Source organism: Pholcus phalangioides, unplaced genomic scaffold (genome assembly GCF_987345545.1).
Source record: "Pholcus phalangioides strain wild (caught in Gottingen) unplaced genomic scaffold, Ppha-v1.0 ptg000015l_1, whole genome shotgun sequence".
In the NCBI taxonomy this organism is placed as follows: domain Eukaryota; kingdom Metazoa; phylum Arthropoda; class Arachnida; order Araneae; family Pholcidae; genus Pholcus; species Pholcus phalangioides.
In genome coordinates this window covers 102,878,136-102,901,965 of record NW_028301608.1, presented here as the reverse complement: position 1 = coordinate 102,901,965, position 23,830 = coordinate 102,878,136, and the positions used below count along the sequence as shown (strand labels likewise).

General features: G+C 34.6%; 1 protein-coding gene across 2 annotated transcripts in view; it reads left to right on the top strand.

Moving 5' to 3' along the window:
- LOC149077222 (adhesion molecule nephrin-like) overlaps nt 1-23,830 on the top strand; it is a 151,548-nt gene that overhangs the window by 54,511 nt on the left and 73,207 nt on the right. The window contains exon 2 of one of the 2 annotated variants that reach the window (XM_089244960.1): nt 15,118-15,453. The exons of the other annotated variant lie outside the window; for it this stretch is intronic. Coding sequence (XP_089101086.1) covers nt 15,118-15,453 — 336 coding nt within the window. The remainder of the gene's footprint in view (nt 1-15,117; nt 15,454-23,830) is intronic. 2 annotated transcript variants of the gene reach the window in all.

The following is a 23,830-nucleotide window of genomic DNA, read 5'->3' as shown; positions in this document are numbered from 1 at the left end:
AAAACAGAGCGAGGGAAATGACATTTAAATGTATTTTAATACTTTTACTTTATGGAAGTTATTTTCCTAAAATGTTTTATGACGTGTGTTTCAATAGCGATAGAATTTGCGTTTCAGGCACAACTTAGGTAGCAAAATAAGGTAACCAGATAGCTAATAAAAAAGGGGAAATTCGTACATTTGTGTTTTTGCCATGCAGCGGACGATATCAATTTAGTACTTTTGCAGGGTGACTTACAGAGAATTACCCGATTTCTCAAAATTGTGTACTTCTTAAAAATTAAAAACACAGAATATATATAGAATGATAAGTAATATGTGAACATACGGAGGTAAATGTGTTTACGTTTTATGAAAATATTTTTGTGAATGGTCAATTTTGGGGTGTTGTGTGACTTCACAACAATTTCAAGTGCAGAATCATTTTGAAATCTGGTGATTCTTTCTTATTCGCCCTGTCTACGCAAAACAAGGAGACCATACACCTGACTACACTTCCATGTTGGATAAGGCTAAGTACATCAAAAGACAAGGTATATGCTTACATGATATTAAAAAAAAAATAATATCTTTGGAAGTTAATATCGCCTAATTAAAACCGAAACAAGCGTTCTCGGGACAGCACATTTACTGACAAATAATCGGAATGCCCCTGTTTTCCGGGATGGTCAACCTATGTAGGGTGTCGTCGATAATTTTTTTGGTCAAAAAGGGTTGGCGCTTCAAAATTTTTGCGCACCACTGGTATAGAGGTATGATTCTAATTTTATATATGCCCATAACGTTTCTTTTCCCTATTCAGGTTGTTTTTCCCCAACTTTTCTCAGATTTTTGGATTCGAATATCTCAGCGAATTGTTCTTGGCGAAAAGCATACGATTTTTGCTGTAGGGCTCAGAAGAGACAGCCAACAATTTTTTAGTTGGAAGAAGTCATAGATCAAAATGGAAGGACTGTATAAAAATTTTTATTTTTTTTTTATTTTGTGACACACTGAATTACCGAGCTCAAAACTGAGACAGGGGGATTTTTTTAACCAATTTTGAGCATTTTCTAAATTGAAAATATGCATCCACGACGAACAATTCAAGAGATAAAGGCCGCATTAGCACTTACAGAGGAACCATGTAAAACCAACTTAAGCCGACCGCAAGTGTGCGACCAACGTATTCCGAACCTCCTTTCAGACATATTACATCACTTCTGACCTAGTCTTTTTATCCTCGCAATCATGCTTTGGAGGAGTTTGAGAGGAATTCGCAGATGCATATGCTTGTTCAAGAAGTTCTGACTGGGAAAGTTATTTCGGCAACGGGATCAGTTGGACGGCAGAATTCTGGCGTTTATTCATTCGTTGCCAGTTCTGGCGTCATCAATTCCGCTTTTGAAATTCTAATATTAAGGTCTCAAGCAAGAGACGTATGACAGTGTTTAGTAAGAAATCAGCCACTCCGCTCTCATCTGATACTATAATCAGTATTTTATGAGTACCGATTGGTAAATCCTAGACCTTGGTAAATCTTACCCGACCCATACGGGTAAAGGGCGTACATCCCGGAAGAGACAGAGCCCAGGTCGTGTCTGGTCTGTTAAATTTTAGATTAGTTTTGGTGGTAAAATATAGTCGATTATTAGTTGCAGTCACTGATAAGGAAGGGTGATGATGAAACTTTTATTACCCGCATTCAAATTAAAATTAACATATTTAACAGCGTTATATAATGGTGCACCAAATGGAAACAGTTGTTATCATTTGGTTGGGAAGCTTGTGTAGAGGTAGAGCTGAATGTGAGGAAGGAACCCCTACTACGGAATGGACTTCCCTTGGTAGTCACGCGGAATGACGTAATATGTGCTGGCGGTCGGCCGACAGTATCCTCCAACAGGCAATCGGTTGTTTTTTTCATCTGCGTCTGCGGAATTTTTGCGAGTAAAATAGAGTAACCTAGTATTATATATTCATTTTTTATAGGCAGAAGGGTTTGCAGTTCACGCGAAGTGCATCGACGAACGAAGGCAGTGTACAGTGAACACGCACTGTCATTGACTCGTATTCAGGGCTGGATGTTTTACGAATACTAATATTGCGTGATTTATATGACACGTTTCTCGAACATATTTTGTAGATTTTCAATTGAAAATATATGTCTTTATACAAAGAAATCATAAATTAAGAACTAAAAAAATACGAAACTACAAAAATTCATTTTACGTACAAACAGGCGAGAGAAAAAAATAGTAATACTTTTTTATACTATCAATAATGAATTTTAAAGATAAGGGTTTGTATATTTCATCGTTCAAATTCGAATCCTGGACTGGAAAACGATCAAAGCGCTTTATCTACTTTTCATGAGATAATTTTATTTCTAGTTTTTCTTCCACAAAATGAAATATAGTGAAGAAAAAAAAAATCATTTCCGTATAAAGAGAAAAATGGGAGAATGCGAAACATTAGTTTGAACATTGACGGGGGATAGGAGAGGGGAAAAAAAAGAAGATTCAGCCGACTTTTCAGGGGAAAAAAAGAACTTCACGGTATAGTTCACTCACATTTCGAAGAAGATTCTTAGAAGAAATTGATTAATCATCCATCACAAAAATTTCCGGACCAGTACGTCAGAAGCTCTAATGACATAATTCCGTTATCGACCTCCGCCTTTAGGTTTTTGGTGGAGAGACGGTCGCGGGTCCTTTGATCACGTCAGCGAAAACGGGATGTGACGTATGAAAGGAATGGATGCGGACGTCGAGTGAAAGGGTATAAGAGAGAGAGAGGACTCACTTTATATCTATGTAGAACAGTGAGGTATAGGGTGTGACGGACTCCATCTTCTCCCCACTAAGCCTAATTACCATTTTCTGCAATAAGCTCGGGTGTACTTGTATACCAGTGTGTGTGATGATTCTACCCTCAACACCACCACCGACGACTCTCGACATTCCACTCCTCGACCCAATGAATGCAATTAAGAGATGCCGCCTGGAATTAAGAAGACACCCTACGCGTTATTCATGCTTGCGCTGTTTTAAAACTTTAAAGTGTTATATATACATCGAATTTTCGGTTTTTATTCTCGCTTTTTTTTTTAAGTGACAAACAAGCGAAAAATTCTAATTAGAGTAATTACTTCCTGAAAAGCATCGATACTTACATTACTTGCATTAGGAAGTTTTCTGCTAACTATACGGCATGTTTTTGGTATATAATCGTTATTTATGTCTATTTAAATCCTAAACTCGTCGGCTGTTCGTCATTTAATGCATGAATGCTACAATGATTGTGGCGAATATTCTACTATATCTATATTTTCGGAAAAATGCTTGATTTCATATTGCATTTTTCATTAATTCTTATCCCCGAATTCTCCCATCAATAATTAATCAATGAATCTTGGAGATCCTCGTTATTCGTGGAAGTGGGGCTTGAAGTTTATCTATTAAATAACGATCCCATTTCTTACTTTTGCTGAAAATTTTTCGCATTTAACTTCAATTTCAGAATCAACTGCAAAATATTACCCCTTTCGGACACTCTTCTTATAACTCTTACATTAATCACTCGACATAAGATCCATATACGAAAGCAGTGATGTTAAAAAACAAAGTAGAAATTCATTGTCCAGGCTAAAAAGTACTAATGGCTTAGGCTAAAAGAACTGCACATGCTTAATCGTGATTTTTTTTTTTTTGCTCTGTTATACGGTTTAACTGTCTAGGGTGGTGACTGCATTTCAAATCTTACTCCTGCAATATAACTGTAAAAAAAAAGAGCAATAAGATTCGTAGCTAATGGCTTTTCAACCCCTCCAAAATAACTTAATTACAGTCATGGATTTCTTCTTGTAGGTCAACTTTACTTCTTAATCTACTTCAATTTTTTTAAACACCAGTTTGCTTTTCCTTTAAATATTTCTCGTTCCTCAAATATATTAATATAAACAATATACAGGGTGCTTAGCTACAAGCACTCACCGCATTTTCACGAACCATTGATTCTAGAGGCATACCATCCAAATAAGGTATAGAACTCAGACGTGTTGCAAAGGGGTTGTACAATTATTGAAAATGAACTTCTTATACGGATACTCTGTGCTAGAAAACCCAATGAGAAAGTTGTTGCCTTGTCTCGTCTGATGTCCGCAAAAAATTACGTTTTTAGGTGAAATATTTACTGAGATATTTGAATTTTTATAAAACGGAGAAAAGTTGTGGGGGGGGGTAGGAATCAAGATAAAGGGGAGGGTTAAACCTCTCTCTCTTTCTCTTCCCCCACCTTCAGCACCACTGACTCACAAAACACTTCTAAAGAAGCATTTTATTCATATCACCATTAAATTTCGAAACCTTCTACCACCCGGTATTCAAAAAATTGCATATGCAACAATACTGTCAACTCCGCATATTAGAATCGTGGATAAAATTATCATTCTGTATAGAAGAAAACAAAAATATTAAAACATGGGAAAATTATCAAGGAAACAGCTATTTTCCGCATATTATGCTGAGGCGAACTCGGAAAGAAAAGTCATCACGTCTTCGCCGGGACTCGAACCCAGGCCCTCTTGCATACCGGGCAAGCATGCTAACATCTACACCACTGGAGACATGACCCTGCCTTCGTTATTTCACGCATTGTGGCGTGAGGCGCTGAAGTAGAGGCAGTAGTAGCCTCTCTTAACTTCAGGAAATGGCCCCAGGGTGGGACGGTTTAGAGTGAGATAGATAGCTTTCATCTCACCATCTATCTCATGGGAAAATTTTGTTTATAGTTGTCAAGGCTTCGGATCATTGTTTTTTTCTGTTGAAAGTTGTTGTTTGCGCATTCTGGAGCTAACGTTTAACCGATTTTCCCCCCTTTCACATTATCATTTTATCTCAGACTATGTGGAAAGCTAGAAAATTTCTCTCCCCCCCCCCCCCGTTGACAATTTTTTCTGTGTGGTACTTAATGTTGTAATCAGTCAGTAGTATTATCTGTAATCCTTGTAGATATGGAGCTGCTTTAGAAATGTCCTTCCCTTGTTGAAGTTAGATATATGATAAAAAAGCCGTTCGCTTAAGTTCTTGATCAGTTTCTTTCAGTTAAAAAAATAAATTTGAATGTACTACACTGAAATTTCTTTTTCAGAGAGATTTCTCGGGGGATCTATAAAACGTATTGCACATTAAAAAAAAAAAATGTCGGAATTCGTGGCATTAGACAGTTCCATTGCATCGCCTCGCAATGGTTGAAGAAAAAATGCAGGATTTTAGCTTAAAGGGGAAAAATATGAGATTTTTTTCGGTTTTGGCTACCGTTCTGTTATTGTTATCAGAATCCCCGAGTTCCGATGTGATCACATTGAGCGGCATGCATTGTACGTATTTTCAATCACTGACGTCTAGAGAACTTCTGCTTTTTTTACACACTCCACATTTTATTGAACCAACTCAATATTACCTTTACAATACTTATTATACTCATTTTTATTGTTTGTACCGAATCGAAAATCATGTAATTATTCGTGTTTTATGTAATTGCACTTCCGTCACTTGGCAAAAAGTTTGGAAATATGGGGGAAATTTTATCTTGACGAACTACATTCATTATTGGTTTTTTCTCGCAAGATTTTTTCAAATATTACTTATTTTATTTTTTCGTTGCTATTACTTTGACGACTAATAATACATATTATAAATTTGCATTAAATCATTATCGGTGTTTAGAACCTTTAGATTTTTAGCGATTTCTCCAAGTTTTCTGCATGTGCACTGTCGACAACTGCTTTGAGATTATTTTCACATATGTCATGAACTGACCGCCATTCGGCAGCTGAATTCAAATCAGTGAAACGGTGTTAAACGCCGTGTAGAAACTGGGAGGAATGTAGAGCCTTCCACGACAGAATCAACAGCACATCTCTACAGCGGTTGATTTAGTAACACCTCAAGTGCTACTAAACAAGCCAAAGCTCGAATTCCGTTTGGCATCTGCAGAACCACCTAATGGCACTCACATTGACCTTCATCAAACTGCAAATAAAACTGAGGAGCTGTTCTCTTTAATGTATAAAATATGTTTAACAAATCATGGGGGATTCTCTCAAAGTAGGCCATTCCTTCTGGATATCTTCAGCTTCGATGCCCTGTATATTTCTTTTCGTTGTTGCACATAAATTAATGCATGGGAATTCATGTTATGATCTAAATTAATGTACATTAATAATTCAAACTCGACCATTCTCTATGCAAAGAAGGTTCTATGTTTCAACAAGCTTCAAAAGTGTTTAAATAGCTGCGTTATCTTCGATATTTATAGCAATATTTGCAAAGTTCAAAGTTTTGCAACATGTCAAAATTGAAAGCTTATCTGAGTGTATCGTAAGCGAAAAGTGTTTCGCTATTGTCAACATCTGATAGGGTATGACAAACCTTTCACCTATAAATCATCAATTTTAAGCAAGACAGATCAAAGACAGCATGTGTCAAGTTTGATGCTTTTATCGGAGCCATTCAATACACCTTTCTGATACCCAAGCAACTAGTGATTTTACGCATGTTTCAGCAAACAATAATCCTTGTTAATGCGATTATTGTGGGTAACTTTTAATAATTAGTTACCTCATAGGAGAAGACACCAGACAACATGAAAATAAAATGTTTCATTCCAGGTACAGATATTGATCTGACAAAATTCTCCCTGAAATATGTTGGAGAATAATTCGAATAGCATGGATGTTACACAACCCCACTAAATAATTTATAAAACAGTTATAATTAAGATTATGTGGCTCATATAGAATTCATTTGAACTCCTACAAGGTTTAATAATATGTTATTCAATATTATTATTTATTATATTATTAAAAACCGTTTAAAAACATTTTAGAATCTCATTTTGAGAAATCCACGTAAAAAATATATTTATTTTTTTAACAAAATAAAACGAAAAACCATTAAGGAGTCCCGAAAATAAATTATTTGCATTTTAAATTCTCCCAGAGCGTCGTCTCATTTCTTATCCTTGAATAATTGCTTCGAACTATTGCGAGTTTCATATTCTGGCATCAAATTGGGGCGAAGCAAAAAAAAAATTCTAAAATATAAATTCAGAAGAAATTTTGTTTGAATTATTATCTTCGGTAATTTAAGAGACTTAATCCACGTATTTTTTTAATTATTTAGAAACGATATTTTTAAAAAATTAATAAAATTCTTTGGGCTGAAGGAGGAAAAGAAAGAAAAAGTTTTTGATCCCATTAGCTTTTAAATAATGCTTCTTCTCTTTCTTTCCAATGCGTTTTTCCTTTATATATCCTGTATCAAAGAAAGCGGGTACTTAATTATTACTGGATCCTGACAACTACCGATTTTTAGATGTTAAACATGTTTCAACTAACAATAATCCTTGTTAATGAGATTATTCGGCAAATTTCCTATCTTTAGTCACCTCATGGGAGAATACAAAGCAGCACAGAAAGTCTATGTTTCACTCCAAGTAGAGATTTCGATCTGATATCGAATCCTTCGACATAGAAGGAGAAGAATAATCCGAGTAACACGGATATCACATAAGCTACTTATTTTTATAAAGCATGTTACAATTAAAATTCAGCAGCTTATAAAGAACTCATTTGTGTGTGTGTGTGTGTGTGTGTCATTTAAAAATCTACAATTTTAGATCGACTGTTGCCAAAATTTGCGTAAATACGAAACGGGACCCGGATGGAACGATATGCTACTTCAAAAGTTCGTCAGAGCAGTTCAGATACCCGGAATGGGCAAAAAACCTTCGGGAACAATTGTTCTTGTGTGTGTTTATCAACAATGACTTTTGGAATGTTTACTTTGATTACCGTGGTTCTCATACAATGCATTTCAGAGCAAGTTTATCCTTTTATAATGGTTTTTCACTTCTTCAATGAAGAACACCCGGACTGTGCCATCTATTATGTTGATTTATATAGGTGTAATATATTATTGATACAATTATTATTAATGGTATTATTGAAACCCGCTTAAAATCTCGTTTTAGGATCTAGTTCAGTTTACTAAAAAAACATTCCGAGGGTAGGATACAGTTTTTTTTAACAAAAGAGAATGAAAACCATTTGCATTTTAAATCCTCTCAGATCATTCCAATTTTACCTTTGAATAATTGTTTCAAACGAATAAGAGTTTCATGTTGTGCTGTAGCATTGGGGAAAACAAAAAATATCTTCAATTATAAGATTTAAAAAGAGAAAAAAATATATACACATAATAAAATTCTTTGGGCTGAAGAAGAAAGGGAAACAAATTATTTCGATCCCGTTTCCTTTTAAGTAACTACCTTTCTTAACATATCCTGTATCGAAGAAAACAGTTACTCGAATACATTACTGGGTCCTTACAATTCGCAATTTTTTGATATTACACAGGTTTAAACGGACAATAATCCTTTTTCACGCGATTATTAGACAGTCTTGAGTTACCTCATAGGCGAAGACACCAAACTACACTAAAATTTCACATTTCATTCCCAACTCAAACATCGAATTCCCTTCGATAAACAGCAGAAAAAATAATCCGAATAACATTGACATTACTAGACGCCACTAATCAGTTTTCTAAAACATACCATAATTAAGATTCAGCAGCTCATACATAACTCACTTGAACTCTAACAAACATCTAATATTTAATCGATGCAATTATTAATAATGATATTATTAAAAGCCTCTTAAAATCCTTTTAGAATCTCATTTTGCCTAATCCGCGTGTACAATATTTATTTTTTCAACGAAACAGAACGAAGAACCATTAAACAGTTTCGAAAATAAATCATTTGCATTTTAAATCCTCTCAGAGAGTCTCATTTTTTATCTTTGAATAATTGTTTAAAACTAATGCGAGTTTCATATTCTGTCATAACATTGGGGAGAGGCGAAAAAATTTCTGAAATATATATTAATAAGTAATTTTGTCTGATTTATTATATTTGGTAATTTAAGAAACTCAATCAATGTATTTTCATAAATATAATTTAAAAAACAATATTTAAAAGAATGAAATAAATTTATTTGGGCCAAAGGGGGAAAGGAAAAAAATATTTTTGATCCCATTTGCTTTTAAATAATGTTCTTCTTTCGCTCCTCTCCTAATACTTTCCTTTTATATATCCTGTATCGAAGAAAACGGGTACTCGAATCCATTACTGGGCAGAGCCCGGAACTTCGTTGAATGTGTTACTTTAAGAACTTGCTGCTATTCTACTATAAAAGAGAAGGTGGAGTTTATACAAAAAAAAAAAAAATTGCTGGAATATTGATTTTGTTATTTTGCTGGCTACATTGATTTCAAAAGCTCTGGGAAAAAGTGCTTTCACTGCATTTCATTTCGCCTCCTTTTTTCACGTACTTGCATCTAAGACTCTTCTTACACATATTCTTACTCTCCATTGCTTGAACGAACTAAAAAAAAAAAGGATAGAGAATAGTGCTTTGCTCAACATAGTTGAGATGCTCAACTCAATGACAATGCATCTGTCTTCCAACCCCTTTCCCTAACCTTTATCTACTTACATTATAGAACCGTGAATTGATTTCTACTTTTCATCATTCGAGGTGTTTTCTTTTCTCAATAACAAGAGTATTCGTGTTATTCTGACGCTTGAGAACAAATGTTCGATTCAGATCTAGGGTGGAATTATTGGGATTTTTTTTTTCGCGTTCTTAGAATCAAATGATTTCAGAAACTATAATTATTTTTCTTTCTTTATGTATTGATCGTAAGTCCTATCGCATTGCATTAGATACTATGTGCATGCCTTGAGCGTAACATTTGGAATCTGCATCAAAGAATGATATATGGATTGCTCAGAACTTATTTAAAGAATATTGATGAAAGAAACGTTTTCGTACGTTCTGTGATAAAGGATAACATATCAATAATTCTCCATCTTCGTCAAGGTTTCCCGTGAATCACGTGGTTGGTTTTTGGAATAATTTCGAATCATTTTAGGTGGAGATCCAGCTGTGGAAAAAAAACGTATTAGTTATGGTTTCCTCTCGAAATCCATATGTTGATTGCTTTCCGATACTCTGCAATCGATTATTTTTTCTCATTCGAATCGTTCATATTTTTTCATTTGTAACTATGTACGTAACTATATTTTGAATATCGGAATTTCATTTTATTGAAATTATTCGATGTGTTCGCTCGTTTATGAGAGATTTTGTGGATGAGTGGAATGTTTGATATTTAATAGCGGAATCAAAAGTCTAAAATTTACCTGAAAACCAATCAGTTACGAAAAATTAACTCGAATGCACAAGTGTATATTATTCCATAAACCAGATATACAGTCGAGGCCCGTTATAGCGACCCTCATCGATCCACGAAAAACGGACTTTATATACATATACTGGGTCGTCATTATGCTGAAAGTTTTAAAAGTAAAAAAAAAATTAACTTTTTAAGATAATTCATGAATGGGGAAACATTCGTGATCGCATATCGTATCGGTCCTTATAATGGAACTGCCACAATAAACCATGGGCTTTATAACAAGCGTCGGTAGTATCTACCGTTGACGTACAGCGGGGGCGGGGGGGGGGGTGAACACTGTTGCTGATTTTCAACTCTTTGCAGTAAAGAACCTGCTGGCATATACGAGTAAATTGACGCAATGGAAAATTACAATTCAAGAACTATCTCAATGCTTTTCATTCAACTTTGTTGTATGTCTTGAAGCAAATTTAAATTTTTGCCTGACACCATTGCTAACATAACACCCTTTCTCACTGTTACAAGTTTGTTCATAGGAAGTTGATATTTTTCTTCAGTACACAATTTGATACATTTGGCCACGACGTTGGAAATATCTTCCCCTTTTGCAGTTTCGTGAATAGAATGTATTTATAAAAATTAATCAGTGATATTCATATTGCCATCGCAAGTTTCGCCGCCGAGTCATCGATCATCGAAATTTCGCGCGCTGAGTGCTATTGAAAAACACTACATTTTAGGATATTACTTCTAACTGCTCACACAAATTATCGCCTACTGCTGTTATTCTTTCGAACACCATACGTTTCTATGTAAAAGTATCATGAAATGCTCCTACATATTTGAGAGATTTTCAGCAGCATTTCTTATCTATTTCTTAACCAAGGAACCTTCGCAAAATATCTTGAAATTTTTCACGAATATGTAGCCAATTTCATATATTTAGCGGCTTTCACTGCTGATTTATCCTGCTTCCTAATTATATATTGACGTAAATTCTTTATACTTTTATTTAAAAAAAGTATTTGATAAAAATTTAAATTTGTAAAAAATAATATTTTCTTGGATCTTGTTGAGATGTCTCACGGGTCTCCAATACTTATTTCGAGGGCTGCGAGTTTGACACCTTTCATGTGCAGGGTGTCTAATTATAAAGTTTATTGCTTTGAAATATTTACCGCCGTAAATGTTTATCCATGGAACTTGAAGTATGTCTAAATTAATAAAACCGAAACAAAGATTATCAATTGCGGTATTCAGTGTAAGATGACGGTTTCTTTTAAATTAAGTGGTTGTACTCATGCTAATTCCTGAACCATGTGTGCTCCATCTTCTACAGCTTTGTAGTAGAGTGTTTACGCATCTTCTGCTGAAATTTCTCTTCAGATTTTTTGTTCTCATCAATTCAGTGGTTCTCAAACTCTTGTCACCCACCGCTTCTTTACCAATTTAATGGTTCATCTACAGCTCCCTAGAATAGTTCAGTAGATATTTTGAATCAAAATCACAAGCGGGCACAGTATTGTATGATATTTTTAATATGTTCGTACTTGTGTTCTTAACGTTGAATCCCGAACGACATTTATATAACGATTAAAAATGGGTTATTTATTTAGTTTTATCTGTCTCATAGCCGGCATCCAAAAATGTAATTTTGTTTTTCCCGCATTCACGAGCTGAAACTGGGGAAGACCACAATTCCAATAGCTGTTCAATTTCAATTCTGTGAATGTTTCCATTAGAGATGTAGAAAATTTCCACTTCGATTAATAACATTTAGAACAAAATAATGCTGAATACATTTTATTGGCGAAAGAAATGTTGTAATAAAGTAATATCTGTATTGTGATACATATAATACCCTTTGTCAAATAAATTTCTTATTTTCAGTCTGCACGTTATTGTATAACTCGATTGAATATATATCTGTATTGACACTGGTTCAAAATTGAAATGGTATGTAGTTTACAATAAGGTATTAATTTGTACTTTGTCATATTTTAAGTTAATATTTTTGATTGTCCAATAATTTCGCCCCATATGTATCCAAGAATAGATCAAAACATGTTGAAATAATTTATGTATTTCCGGAGTATGATTATAGGAAAAGTCTTCTGATAATTCTTATTTTAAGTATATGGTATCCATCAATCCGTTTCAAATACCAGTTATTTCGACGAATGCTAATGGGATAATTTCCGTTAACAATCACTCTAGGGAGAAGTCGGAGTAACAAAGGAATAGCCATTTTCGCGAAGTATATTTTCGTAATTCGAAGAAACAAGTTACTCGAGGTTATAAAGATTCATATTATAAATTGAATAAGTCTCTTTGATTCACGATGTACGGAAACTTCACTCAAATAATTCTTTTATAATCCGAGGAACAAGACTTTAATTCTCAATAAAGTATAGTCAAAGAAGTTTATCGGATGCGTTTATAAGGAATTTATATTATGTATTAACACGCATGAATATTTTAAAATGCGTGTATAGAGAGTGCATTCCATTTCATGCATTTTAGTAAACCAAATATGCTGATATCATAAAGGATATTAGAGAAATATTTCATTATTTATATCAACTTCCAGCTGAATATTTGGAATTATATTTACATATAACTTTTAATATTGTGTTGAATGTAATTGCGAGATGAACTGTGTACATGTAAAAGGAAAAAAAATCTACTAAAACAAGACAATGACCATGTTATTTTTCTGGGTTCAGTTATTTAGCCCGAACAAACATTCCGCATGGATGAACCAGGAATTGAATGAATGCTTCCATACCACACAAGTCAATTTCAAACCTTCTGCAAAGTGTTTCATCAGAGCCAAATATTAGTAATGATATGGGGGGGGGAGGGGGCAGTTGAGAATTCAAGTGGTGTAAGTAACTTTGAAGAAAAAAAATTCAAGACAAAGAAATTCGCATTTAGAATTACTTGCAATTATATATCGTGTCAGGAAAATTATATCGGTGCCATCTGTAGTCGATTTTATCAGCTTGAACTTGCACCACTTCATTTCTAAATGAGGATCAAAATTGTTAGTTATGTTAATCAAATCTAGACTTGCACCACTTGGTTTCTAAACCAATTATTGTTTCATAATTTCTCTTTTTTTGGGCTTGATTTCATTTAATTTTTGTTTTGCTTTTTCATAATTTTTCTTCCGGTTTCTAAATTATGCATAATTTGATGCAAAAAAAACGCAAATGCAGTTACATAGTCTTTCAAGATGAAATGAGCCATGCCATCTCATGTCATGCCGAACAGTTCTATTTTTTTGTAGGAGAGAAGCCAAACGCGAATGCTCAGTCACTGACGTGATTCTCGATGCGCAATCGATTACCTGAAGGAAAAGAATAGAATTGTCCGACGTGACGTAGCCAAGTATAACGCCATCTCGTACATGCAGGACTATGCTTGTGTGAAGCTAACAAATAGGGATATTTCTTAATATGTATATCATGGGAATTTGAAAATTATATTCAGAAATTATAGGTGCTCCCGTTTACTACAGGCATAAATCCACGACAATAAATAAATCCATAATCCCAAAATTAAAACAAACTTCCACAGCTGACGTTGGCAGATTGATTCTACGAAGACACGATCGATTTTAATATCGCAATATGTATCAATATTCCTTAAAAATACTACTACCGCTTAACGTGTTAATAACAAGAGGAATGTGTTCGAGGCACATTCCTCTATAGTATTTCTAACGCACTGGTATATTCCGAAATGTGTGTGTACATGTTGTGAACCCAACGTGAAGTCTGTATTTGTATAATGCTTGTGAAGTGCTGCCATCTGCCAAGAATTTTTCTAACAAATTACAAATACTAATGGATCGGACAATTAATTTTAATTACACCATATTTCTATGTTTTCAATGTGTAAAACATTTGTAAATCTAGAATGCAATGTCTATAACTATGGGATGTTATGGCTGTCCAAATATTATAGAGAAATTTTCGATCTGATTTCTATTTGATAATGCGATTATCTTGATGTCAGCGTTTAATGATATTTCAAACGCAGAATTTGACTAGATTCGTAAGGATTCAATACCAAACAAAAAATTTAACAGAAAGGAAAAATAGTCATGTACCATAAGAATAAGAACTCATTAAGAGCTTCATACAATACGTTAAATTCTTGATAATATTTTGTGCGGAAAAAAAAAAGAAAATTAGTACACGGATTTTGCGCTTTTATTTGAATGTTTGTTAAATAGATAAATAAGATTACTCATTGATTTTCACAAGCATAGTTTCCCGTATTCCATGCGAGATACTGCATCTATAAAACGACATTATCTGGAAAATCGGAGCAGTTTACACTTTATTTTCAATTGTTTCACCGTACTGTTCGGGTGAATCCTATTTTTCCCTTGGAGTTGCCTGTAGAAAAGAGTATTCTGGAATTGTATGTTTGCTCATTGAACAAATATCACCTCAGTATCAGCGATAGCGATATCTTTCGTTTTCAGTAGCAGCTGTGAATTTAGAGACTTAGTGGAGACGGTTCCAGACATTGAAACTAAAACTAATTAATCTTGTCCCAGGGCTTGATAGATTTTCCACCCACTCAATGTTATTATTTCACTTCCGACACTGAAATCAATTTCCATTTTGGTGTTCTTTCTACCCTGCAGATTTTATTTGGGATCCTACACGAATATCCAATTCAGAAGATTTTCTTGAAGAAAAAATTCTGTCGAAAACTTCCCGCAATTTATTTTGGTTTTCTTTTCTCTAAAAATTCTATTTTTCCTTAAAAATATTATCTAAAATCTGTTTCTGAAAAAGCTGCACACGTGACAATCCATTCTAATACCAATGCGTTGTTCTCGTTGCAGCTTTTACGGAACTGTCCGCCGTAGTCGGAAGCAGGGTTTCCTTACCTTGTAACTTCTCCGATCCGACAGTCGAAGACCCTATCACTCTAGTCATGTGGTACCGAGACGAGGTCAAGTCGCCCTTCTACACGCTGGACGCGCGCAAGGGCCCGCTAGAACTGGCCAGGCACTTCCCTAGCAAAGAGATGGGATCGAGGGCTGAATTCGATGTGTTTACTGATCCTCCGACTCTCAACATTGAGCCGGTATGGGCTGAAGACGATGGTCTCTACAAATGTCGCACCGAGTTTAAACGATCACGAACTGTTACCGAGCTTAGTACGCTACAAGTAATCGGTAAGTTTGTGGAAAAAAAAATACCGATATGCTAATCTTATTTTTCCTCTTGATCATCCTAAAAAAAGTATTTTCTCATTTCAAACAGAAAATAATAGAATCATAGAAAATTGAATTAAAAACACATGGTTGTAAGACATTTATGGACACTATCTTCGTTTTCGCCGTGAATCAAACCTCGATCCTCTTGCAATCCGCAAAAAAGTGTGCTAATCATCACTACCATCCGAGTTATTGCCTTACTTTTCTTATAATGTAAAGTAGAAAAAATATTGTTATAGACAGGTTATCGTTGTAGACAGTTCGAGTATTTGCGCTATCTCCTACTGAATAGGAATTCCGCCGGGACCAAACAAAAATTAATAGTTATAGACAGTATAGTTATATGCAGGTTTCACTGTAGCATGACGCGCTGATATAAAGGCATAGCAGCCTCCACTATGTTCAACAAATGTCCCCCAGGTGGCGACATTCGATTGCAACATGACTTGGACTGGGACCCAATTAAGACGTGTGCTGACTTTTCTTTCCCAATTCACATCCACATATTGAGCGGAAATTTTCTTTCCTTCGTGCATTGTAAGATGAGGACATTAACCAATCTATCTATTATATTCGACCCCCCCCCCCTCCCAGATGATATATTTTACTTTTCGACCAACAATTAATCAACTTGCAAAAAGTAGAACATACCATCTCGTCATAAATATATTATGGCAAAAAAGTAAACGTATATTATAATCTGAGTGGTTTTCCAAATTTATAGTAAAACTTTTCTTCGTGAACTTTCATGTTTATGCACAGAATATGATGTAAATGAATTATTATGTTGCTTTTTCCCCCACATTTATCTAAAGAAACATACTTCATAATTCAAAATTACTGCAAAGATGTTAAAGAAGTCGTAACTTATTTCCACGTGTAGGGGACCTCTTGGTACATTATTTTTCAAAAAACTTCTTTTTCCCAAACAATTTTTACCGTGAAATTTCGCTACATTCATTTTTAGTGTCTGTAGACTGTATGAAACATCATATAAATTTTTAATAGCTTTTTTTTTCTTACTGCAATTTTAAAATATGGATTTTTGAAAAGGCAAAGGTATTCCGAGGTATAACGGAGTCGGGGTTTACCTTGAAACAGGGTAAAGTGGCAAATCCAAAAAGAATACAGATATTATTGGAAAAATAATATAATTAGTTTTTTTATTTAATTATATAAATCATATATTCAAATAAGAATATCAAAACAATGACACAAATATGGTTATTAATATATACAGGGTGGTTCAGAAAACATGGGGAAAACTTTAAGAGGTGATAGTATATATATAGCACCAATGCAAGCGATTGCCATCAAAGAATGAAAGGTCTAACATGAAGCTCTAGCGCGTTTCGAAACGCCTGCCTGCTCCGCAAACGTTAATTGCGGGGCGGACTCAGTATTTTTCAAATGTGCACATTATCCCGTACGTTACAACTGTTAGAACGATTGCACGCTGGAATAATTTCACAAGGCTGGCATTCGCGCGTTTTATTTACAATGACGCAGATTTGCATACGGTTTCTTCATCTTCCCCAAGTTGCATGTATGGTGTTCGTTTTCTCCCGATAAATATCAACAGGAATGCCGTTTTAACGTTTGTGGAGCGGCCGTTTCGAAACGCGCTAGTGTGTTTGCGTTTCATGTTCGACCTTTCATTCTCTGATGACTATTGTTTGTATTGGTGTGTACTACCACCTCTTAAAGTTTTTTCCATCTTTTCTGAAACACCCTGTATACATAAAAGTAACAACAATGGAGGTAGCAACGTACTCATATAGATGAAATGCGCATCATTAATTCATTATTATACTTGTAGAAAGGAAAATTATGTTTCTAAATCTTTACTTTTATCAACCTTTGATGCTAGGTGACAACATTAGAGATACAACGTCCGTGATGTCCGGCACTGATATGAACGATAAAATATTTTTGGGTTTCTAAATGATTCATGATTTGATGCAAAAAAACCCATACTATAGTTATATATCCCTTCAAAAGAAAATGACAATATGCTACGGCATGTCACGTCTAATAGTTCAATTTTTTTCTAGAAGAGAAGCCTAACGTGAAAGCTCGGTCGCTGACGTGTGATTCTCGATGCGCAATCGATTACCTAAAGGAGAAGAATAGAACTGTACAACGTGACGTGACGTAGCCAAGTATAATGTCATCTTGTGCTTGTAGGACTACATTTGTGTGAAGCTTACAAATAGGGAATTTTTTTTTAATTAGTATATCGTGAGTTTCAAAATTATATTTAAAAAAAATACAGATGTTCTCGTTTGCTATATACGCATAAATTCATAATACTAAATAAATCCGTAATTCTAAAACACAGTTAAAACAGACTTCCCCAGCTGATTGATTCCAAGAAGGGAAGACCCCGATTTTATTATCGTAGTAGTGAACGCCCTTAAAAGTACTGATGGTTCCGAACTTTTTGAGTCCGACTATTCATTTTCAGTCCACCATATATATTTGTATGTTCTCAACGTGCAAAACATTTTTAAATCCAGAATGTAATGTCTATAAATATCAAACGCTAAGACTGTCGAAATATTACGGAGAAATTTCAGACCTAATAATGACGACCTTTTTCTATTTGACAATGTATTGGCATTGAATAGTATTTCATATGCAGAATTTGACTAGTTTGGTAAGAATTCAATACCAAAAAAAAAAGGAAACATAAATGAAAAACAGTCGTGTTTTTTTCCAAATTTTAATTTACAAAATTTAATTTAAAACTTACAAATATTTAAATTTTTTTTTCATTACAATCAAAATTGATCCATGGATGTTGCCAAATCTAACGGCATCAAATTTACGAAAAACAGCATTATTTATTAGTGTTATAATTCTTGAATCTCTGTGAAATGTTAGAAAGCTTTATGAAATTATTATTTTACCCGAATTTTATTCCTCCACACGGCGGAGATTATAAAACCATTTTTATTCATTAGTCAAGACCATTTCGACTCCAGTTCTATCGGATATTAATTTATATTAGTTATCAAGACATTCAATAAATGTTAAATCCCTTCATCATCTATGGTATGAGTACCATACGTTGGGGAAGTGAAAGTATTTTGCAATTCCATTCCGCTGAATAAAGAAGTAGCTGATGACGATATCTATTTTTTTCCGTTGAAATTACCAAGTCATCACGTTATCGGTTTTTTTTAGTGTCGTGACATGAAGAGAAGATTCACACGGTGGAATGCATATGCCATTCGTACTCGGCATGCAGACACATAAATTGCATCTCATAACGCATATGAATAGTCTCTCTCCGACAACATTGCCCAGTTGATTCATGACATCAATGACAAATTACAGCTCTCGAAATGCTACACTTCACGCAGGAATAGCGCTGGCTGGCGCAAATATATGGATTGCATAGCACGAACGCCGCTGCTACTCGTGTCAATTAGAATCATCGAAACTCAGTTCAAACAGCGTGATTGCAAGCTATCTGAATACAAGCTGCCTAAACACGAGTTAATTTTCATTCATCATAAAATTGAGTTCATTTAAAGCTCCCGAAACTATAAATAAATTGGACGTAATTAATGATGATAGTAGTTCAATTTATGCTGTCGGATTGGGCATGATTTGCGTCACTTTCTTCTTCTTAGAGATGCACGATTTCCTCATTTTATAAGTTTTACAAATATCAGAATGCGTCAAATGATTTGTGATTATTTAGTTAATCATTTTATAGTGATTTCACCTATACTATGAATGAGACGAAGTATCATTCGGCAAAGTAAGTATTCAAGTTTGTTTCTCAGGCATTATGGCTCAATTCTAACATTCGAAGTAAACAAGGGAAAATAATGATATGTTTCTGGGGGGGGGGGGGTTCACATCTTTGCCCCGCGCTACAAATCTCATTTCGATCTATGTAATGCATAATCTATGTGTGGAATTTACTGTAATTTATGAGAATTTTTTCCCTGGTGGCTACGAGTCCGGAGATGATTTTCTTCTTCATGTTACAAAAATTTTGCAAAATGCGCTCGTACAGAAATATTTAAAATCTCCTATCGAAAACGCTTATATTTAGGGTCTCTGTGCTCTTACTCTACGTTCTATTCCACACTAACCTCGAAGTTGACTACATTTTTATAAAACTACTACCCAAAATTTCGCTGATCTTCTTAACTACACATATTGCTACACATAAATATCAGACAAATTTTCAAAAATGTACATGCCTGAATATTATTTTCCCGATCCCATATTCTTATATGCTAAAGTCGGGCATGTGGTTGAAAAAAATTGCATGCCCGGTCAAAATTTTTTCGTACCCCGTTCTCGTGGGATGACATGCTCGACATGTATGTCAGAACATAGATTTATCCAGCCCCACTAAATATGAATATATATGCACGTTAATATTTTCCCCCTTTCCATTCCAATTTCAGCGACCAAAAAATATGTATCACTGATTTATATTACTTATATATTATATTATAATTGCTTTGAGTATTATTAGTATAACAAAATCAGCTATTACGAGGTATCAGTCAAAATGAATTTTTCCCCATCCCTGTGAACCTTTAATGTCAAAATATCGCTTTAAACAAATCGCCTATTTATGAATACCAGATATAACGAAGTTTCTGGCGAGAATAATCTTTCTCATAAGATTAAGTTTAATGAAATCAAAAGTTCTGTTTCCTAAGCAAAGCCTGTGAACTACTAATGTAATGATTTCGATAAAGATTATAGGTGTGTTCTGTCGGCGCATCTATAGGTAAATAGCGATCTCTAGCTGTAGATAACGGTGGTTCTATTCATTGCGAGAACAACTTAGATAAAGAGGAATCGGCATAACCACAGCTACGTTCATGTAAGAAGAGTCTTTCTCAGTCTATGCAAACCTCAGAATAATTGAAACATCTCCAGCAGTTCAAAGAATGAATTACACAGCTGTGGTTCTCAAACATTTGCCACCCACGTCTGCCTTGCGTCTGTCAACGTTTAGCCGCAGCTCCCTATTATAGTCTAATAAAGAGCCAGTTTTTAAAGCACTGAGCAGGCATACACCAGTATCAACTGTTTGCGTCTGACATAGGTTAGCGACGCACACTTTGAGAACCACTGATTAAAACCTGTGTGAGAGAGAATATTGTTGCGGATAATTTTCCACAAGACTTCGAGATTGCAAAACAAGAAGCGGTTCGATGGACAAACACCGATTTATTTACAGAACAGCAATTCACACTTATTTACAGGCTAATCAGAGAGCTAACAACTTTCTCGCAAAATTTAAACACAACTGACTGAATCTCCTTGAGCCTGTCTAGCATCTCTCAGTCTGCCATCTTGTGAGCGCCACGGTATTTATAACCCGGATAGAAACTTCGAAAAAAAGAACATTCCACAACATTCTATTTCACAGTTTCCTAGTCGGCGGCGCTACCGTATGGAGGGCCGGGACTTTCTAGATTTTTCTCTACCAATCGCATGTCGCTGCGCTTAGATCGAAACCGCCTTCGACTGATTTCGACATTTTGAGAGCCATCGAACGAATCGTGCCATCTATCGTCGAAAGTTCGTAACAATATCTTTAATATTTGTGCCAGACATAACTGTTTAATTTTGATTAGAATTAAATCTTTAAGTCTGCCTGAGGACCATTTGTCCCATCCTCGTGAACTACCTCCAGTCCGAGGACGATAGATTGAGAAACGATGCTTTAAGTGGATTCCTATAATCTACTCTAGTATTTAATATGTATCGGTTATAGCGATTACCGGATATCGCTAATGTTTTTCAAGTACCCGAGCGACTTTATTATATCCGGGCTCTACTGCATTGTGCTTCGCAGATAATCAAAATAATTTATCATGGAAATGTGGCACGCTATCGGGACGTTCCATGTTCACATTTATGATCCATTTCCGAACCGGATACAAGTTTACAAAATTTCTTATCGAGAGATCAGAACAGATTCGATACAATGTCTCATTGCAAGATTTATTTACGAAGAGAATCCGATTCGGACAGGAAAGAAAAAGGAAAATTTTCAGTAAAAATTTTTTTTCGATGTTATTATTCAACTAAAGATGTTATGTATATTCATACACATCATACAGAGATGCGATGTGAAAACTATATCAACTTATGGGGAGCAATTTCTTTAGATGAAAGATACATGAAGTGAAAAATGAAGAAAATAATAAAATTTACCGCAGTTTTCTCAGATTTATGGTCAGCCAACACGAAATCGATAAAGCCAATATCGATTGCGTTTCATTGATTTACTGTAGAGAATATCGTCCAGTGTATCCTACGTGGAGAATATCGGATAAATGGAGCACGACATTCGAGCATGAAACTAAGATGGAGAAAATCCTATTGGCATTACTTCAACGGAATTTTTTTTTTCAAGTTCATATGAAAATATTTCAATGGTTACGTTTTCAATTTTCATTCCAAGCTTCAACTTTTATTCTCAAAATTATTCACTTTTTTGCCTTGTTCTTTTTCTTCACATAAACCTGTTTACTGCATCATTGCAATTGCAATGGACAATTTCACGGGTAATTTTTGCATTGGAAAAAATAAATGATTTCATAAGTTATAGTATATCAATACCTTTGCAATATTAAAGTGGCTTTCTGATGAGAGATGTGGAAGTTTTTCGTATCTTATAACAGCTCAATGAGATATGCGCAAAAGCGTACGTTATTTCGCGATGCCATTAGTTTGAATGTACCGTAGTCTTTAGAAGAATATTTCATTGCTGCTCTGCGGTCCTATAGACATCGTTATGGAACCGCACCGCAATGCCCAAGCCTCGATACTCGCTGGCGGCACAGTGTTAGTATCTGAAGTTTTTTCTGTTGTTCTCAACTTCCAGGTCTGGATGCGAGCTGATCTTCTCATTTAAAAGTCTTGCCACTGACCCCTACAACGGTATAAATAGTCAACCATTACACTCGAGACATGGTACATAGGTGGCAGCCCTGAAAGAATCCGCGCACAACGCTAAATGCTCACTCAGACTGTTAGGTGCATACATATACTTTTCCCGCACAAAACTCACTATGTTGTAAACTGATAATGGTGATGAAGTTGTGCTAGGTTCGAAAAAATATTTCATGAAGCAAACGACCTTTGGTAGAGAGATGATGCTAAGATGAGAAACAAGTTAAGTATATGATTATTGCAAATGGTTTCCCACCACCAGGTATCGCACCAAACATTTAGTCACAGGAAAAATTAAGACGAGATGGTTGTAAAAAAATGAAAAAATCAAGTATTTTTAGCTTGGTGAATTTCCCAACAAAAGACAGAATTACTTTTGGTACTGTATAAACACAAATTTTACTTGCTGTCATTTCTTTAATAAGCAAACACCTGTATACAAATTATATTTTTACATTTATTGCCCAATTTAAGGGTCTCATACCTCTTAAAGTTCTTAGAAAGTGTGAAATTGAAGATATAGTAGAAATATACAAAAAAAACATATTTGACCATTGATTATTTCAAATTCGGCATAGATTATTTTGAATGTTTAAGGCAGCTGTTCTCAACCGGTGCTCCGCGGAGTCCTTGGAGCTCCGTGTGCACTTCCCAGGGGCTCCGTGGCTAGTCAAGGAAAATAAAATAAATCAGTAAATTTTATAGATAAATAAAAAAAAAGGTCTGCAGGGGATTCGCCATAAAAATTATATGCAAAAAGGCTCCACCATAGAAATAATATACTGAAAAGGGCTCCGTCAAAAAGGGTTGAGAACCGCTAGTTTAAGGTATTGCAAATTTTTTTCATGTATGTATTGTATGTATGTGTTGTAAATTTTTTTTTAATGTTCTACGAGAAAGTCATACATTTGAAAATCACATTTTCACCAACTTCGTTTCAATTTTTTTTCCAAATGTTATGCAAACTTTTATTGCACATAGTTACATAAATACCTCACCCGCATGGTAAAATAACATGACATATAATATGACAATATAACCCCGTTATCTCACAATATTGTACAATAAAGAAAGTAGTTTTTTTCCCTCCATTGAATAAAAATATTGAAATTCCTTTAAAAATCACTCTTATTCAAAATATAATTTAAAATTTAAATTGTCAAAAATTAAGAAAAATAATATTTTTTAAATAAATATATAAAATTTTTATAAGAAATATATTTTAGCGCAGCTGTTTCTTCGCCTATGGTTTTATGTATTTCCCATTACCATATATTATCTAAGCTATTAATCGATAGTTCTATTCTATTGAGAGCGAGTTAGTTCAAGTCGATACAACTTTCCCATACATCCAGCATAAAGTTTTGCCGAGCACAACATTTAGAACAAC